This window comes from Sinocyclocheilus anshuiensis, unplaced genomic scaffold (assembly GCF_001515605.1).
Source record: "Sinocyclocheilus anshuiensis isolate Anshui unplaced genomic scaffold, SAMN03320099.WGS_v1.1 scaffold1554, whole genome shotgun sequence".
Classification (NCBI taxonomy): Eukaryota; Metazoa; Chordata; class Actinopteri; order Cypriniformes; family Cyprinidae; genus Sinocyclocheilus; species Sinocyclocheilus anshuiensis.
This window is the reverse complement of record NW_015547711.1, coordinates 83,122-87,744: the sequence shown is the minus strand read 5'-3', so window position 1 is coordinate 87,744 and position 4,623 is coordinate 83,122. Positions and strand designations below refer to the sequence as shown.

At 36.1% G+C, this 4,623-nt stretch overlaps 1 protein-coding gene across 4 annotated transcripts in view; it reads right to left on the bottom strand.

Moving 5' to 3' along the window:
• LOC107704018 (zinc finger protein 281-like) overlaps nt 1-3,596 on the bottom strand; it is a 10,097-nt gene extending 6,501 nt beyond the window's left edge. For 2 of the 4 annotated variants that reach the window (XM_016506844.1, XM_016506847.1), the window contains exons 1-3: nt 3,457-3,596; nt 1,066-1,478; nt 841-957 (exon numbers count right to left, since the gene is read on the bottom strand). In XM_016506844.1, the coding sequence (XP_016362330.1) occupies nt 841-957; nt 1,066-1,437 (489 nt within the window). In that variant the 5' untranslated portion in view covers nt 1,438-1,478; nt 3,457-3,596. Of the gene's footprint in view, nt 1-840; nt 958-1,065; nt 1,479-2,442; nt 2,507-3,456 lie in introns of those variants that run through there. The other 2 variants (XM_016506846.1, XM_016506845.1) reach the window with 2 other exon arrangements.
• Nucleotides 3,597-4,623: the final 1,027 nt, after the last annotated feature.

Here is a 4,623-nt window from a genome sequence, read left to right as displayed (position 1 = left end):
TTAGGATGACAAAAATTGAGACATTTCAATAGGCTATTTAATTAAGTGTGCCTGTAAAAGGCTATTAGTGTTATAGTTTCATGAAAATAGTTGCAGTCTTCTTAACAACTTCTACAATATAGCTATGAAGACAATTATTTACACATTATTATTATATACATTTTTTAAGTTAATCCATTGATGTGCATTAGATGATGAATTGAATAGTCACCTCTACTATTGTAGGTTATGTTTTAGCCATCAGAAAATAATTAATGAGGAATTATGAGAGGTTATGCTATTACACATACATTTCTAACATGTAAATTATTGAAGCCAAATACTTACATTTCACCAAGCTGTTTAGCTGCAGTACAGTATTCATAGGCTTAATCATGAAGCATACAGTGGCCCCACTTTTAACTCTCGCTTTATATTACCCTTATTGCAGATGGATGCACAGAGGAAGACAAGAGTAAGAAGTGCAGTGTGGGAGTACTACACTCAACCAACACCAGCGAAGGCAGTTTTTGTCAGAGCCCTTGTTAGTCTTAATTTTGACATTCATTTTCATTTTTACATCAGACATATATATCGGTCGAAAATATCGGTTATCGGTCTACTTGATCTGTAATAATCAGTATCGGCTCTGAAAAACACATATCGGTCGACCCCTAAAATAAACGAACACTTCTGTAGACAATTACATTTCTGCTATTGGCATACACTGTCAAACAAAAGAGTCTAAAAAGAATGTGCATGATCCAATTGTGACAGTTACATCACAATGTTTGCAATTCAAAATCCTACAAACTATGAAAGTTTTAAATGACACAGTGACTGATAAAAGGGTATACATACCTTTGCAGAATCTCCTTGTTTCTTTCTGGCTTTGCCATCTGGTCCTTCTCCATTTGCTCTCCTTCCTCTTCTAGGCCCAGATTCTTTTGGGTCTTTCCCCAGTCTTCCAGAAAACTGCTAATGAAGCACAGAAAAATGGCATGAAATAAAAACAAAAAATAAAGACAGTATAGTACAGTATGCAGTACACGGTGTATCGATAACTCATTTATCATCTAGACTTACGTTACTAAGGCTTAGGTCATGCAAAAGCATATTCTGGTGGTTGCTGAGCGACATGTCCAGCATATCAGTGCTTTTTCCTCCTGCTGTTCCAGTTCCTGTTGCATACATCGGGAGGTGGTAATCCAACTCACTTAGCTTCTCCTGTTTGATACCCATACTGTGGATAAATCCACCACCATGGTCAGGAGAGTCACGCTCCTTCTTCAGAATCATCTCTTGGGGCAGATCCGACATGGAGGTTTGTGAAGTCAGGCGCGTGAAACTGGTCACTGGAGGTAAATGGCTGAACATGATCATGCTGGGGGGAAAGTTGGGGTCCATGCCACCGTTCCGTAAAAACTCATTGCCTAGCTTGTCTTGGATAATACTCATGCTTGGGTCTTCAACAGGCCAAAGTTCATTGATGAAATATGCTATGAAGACATGAAAATATGTGATGAATTATGAATTAATCTAGTAGATTGATGCCATATACTAATGGGTAATAGATTAGTAATTTATAGAAAAAAATATAGGTTTAGTGAAAATAAGTGTATTAGTGTAATAATGTGCAATGCTTCATTTTCTTTTATTATTTCTGATCCATAAACATAACTGATTTCATTAATAAGGTCACTACACTAGCTGATGAGTCAGGGAATTGTGCACATTGTGTGTATGATATGCCATCATGTGATGCAGCTTTCATGACAAAGCAAAATCAGAGAATTGTTCCACTACTGCTGAATTGGTTTTCCAAGTTGCAATGTGTATTACACCAGAGGTTATCAGATATCTCTAAAATCAAGATCATAATTGCTGTGCTGTGCACTGGCAATTAAAGACCTCTCCAAAGTCAGAAATATTCTAGTGATTTACCTTATTACTGAAGCAGCTATGAAAGCTGACTAAACCACCAATTATATAGGCAACTTCAAAACTATCATTGTATTATTTCAAAATCATAAAACAGAGCAACCCTTCGTTTTGTCTTTAATGTCGTTACTAAATCGTCAAGAATATTTATAATATACAAGGTCTAAGTGGGGAAATATTAAATATTTCTATAGGGCCTAATTAGTCCGTTTAAAATATAACAGGACATGATGGCGATTCTTGTGTTTAGATCATTTCAACCAAATTCGGGTCAACAACCCATAAATAATAATATAATAATAATAAATTGTTTTAGTTTTGATTACCCATTGGTATAAGCACAAGTTAAAATAAATAAATACACACAACCCTATACCGGATTGGTCCTTTTTGATGATCCCTTAGCTAACTTTAGCATCATTAGATTAGAGATTAAAAGGACGACTTTGAAACAGTTTTTGCAAACACACAGTAAATTGCTTCAATAAATACTTTAAACACCCTTAATATGTAGTGTATTACCTTTTCAGAAAATAAAACACGGTCCAAACTGAGTCTGCGGGTGCCCCAGCATTGTTCTCTATTGTGATCAGCTAACGTTAATGGATAGCTGCTTAATCTTATTGATATAACTCAGTCTTTTAATACATATGATTTTCTTTTTTAAGTATATCAAGTTTAGGGACACGAATACATGAATTTCACATAGTTGCTATGATTATTAAATGCATTACATAGCTGAACCGTGTAAAATGTAACCCGTTTAATCAAATCCGGCTAATCTAGTCGTTCATCACAATTACCAAACACATCTCGATCTAAATGACTCCATTAGCAGCTAATGGCTAACGTTAACTAAAGCGAAAGAGTAAGACACGAGAACTTCAATCAGATTTTAAACAAACTCGTGTGTGTACATAGAGACACATTTACACACGAATACACTATATAAGAAAGACAAAAACTAAAAGACACAACCAAAATTAAGCGTTTTGTTGAACTACGTGACGAACGGGGCTAGCCAGCAATAGCATGCAGATGAAAGAGCTACTGCTAACTGTCCATCTCCACACGGCATGCGATGTGCTATAATGCCCCCATAACAAACGAAGCCGGATACACGGAGAATCGCGCTTCCCGTGTAGTTTCTTTGATAATAACTGCATTGCTGCAATTTTGTCGCCTTTCTCGTACTTGCCCTGTACACGAGTGATAGATATATCGTGACCATTCATCACCATCACTAATTATAGCACACAAACAGTAAAACAATCCGCCGTGAATATGCGGCGATAAGTGCGATGTAAAGAGCACACTGAGATTGGTATATGTGTACGCCTGCAAATGTAGATTTAATTTTTTGCTAAAAGCGCTTTAATCGCCTCAGTCTCAGGTAGCAGAAACAATGATGCTCGGCGCTGAAACGCATCTCTCGCTTGAGCAGTTGTGATTTCATTTGGAGCTTTCAGCCGTGCGCAATCCCTCATCTTTAAAACCTCGGGCACAAATAAATAGTACAAACGCAATCCCACTTACTTGTACATGACCACGGCCGATTCGTAGCATTCAAATGAATCCCGGCGCTCGATTCTTTGAGTTACTTTACAGCCAAAACATTGTTCTCTTGCAGCTGTTGGCCTCTTCCATGTTGTGTCGACGCTGGGAATTATGGGTTGAGCGGACGGGTCGTGAGAGTAGACAGACGGATACAGGCAAGTCAAGCAGGGGGCCACTATGCAAATGAAGATTGTGCCTATCTGAACATCTGCGACTTTGTCCGGCGTGTAAATTAGTTCTTTACAAAATTGCTGGGACGTTTTTTATTATTAACCTGCTTATTTCTCTAATCAGTCCATATAGACACTTTTATATAACATATCTATCTATCTATCTATCTATCTATCTATCTATCATGAACTAATTTTACTGAACACTCTACAATAAATAAATTAAAATAAATTTTTTTTAGCGTATTTATCTTTTTACAGATTTTTTTTTAAATTTGTTAAATATTTTAATCACCAACTTTCATTCATATGTATAGTAACTGGATGCGACAGTAACTTTTCAGAAAAAAATAATATTTTTTTTTTGCATATTTTGTCATATTTTTATATCAGCTCACAAAATAAGGTGTAGCCTAGTCTAAATCTTCAAACTTTTCCAATTCACATTCATTCACATAAAGCCTTTGTATACTGTGTTTTGAAATAAAAAGCATAGTAACACTTGCTGTATTGAATTTCTTTCAAAAATACAAAAAAATATACCCTTATAGATTTTCATTTTTTTTTTGTTTTTGTTTTGTCTATTTTATTGTAGCCTATTTTGTCATTATTTAAATTGGAAATCTGATTATTGTTAACTTTTATACATTCCTGTCATTGTCATTTGATTTTGATAAACATCACTCAGTGAATTTTATTTATTTATTTCTTTTTTGGAGAGTCTTCATCTGTATATATGCCCTCAGCAGATGGCACTGTAATGCTAGTATTTTACAGCAGACACATGCTCAAGAGAAATGACCCCTTTCTCCTCACACTACTACTACTGCTGCACAATGATTTGAACACACACACACACACACAAAAGCAAGAAGGGTCTGGCTGCAGCCTCGCACTTGCACTCTCAGACTTGCATTCTCAGACTTGCACTCTCAGACACTTGCGCTTCCGCTAGCGACGTCACTTGCAGGCTTTA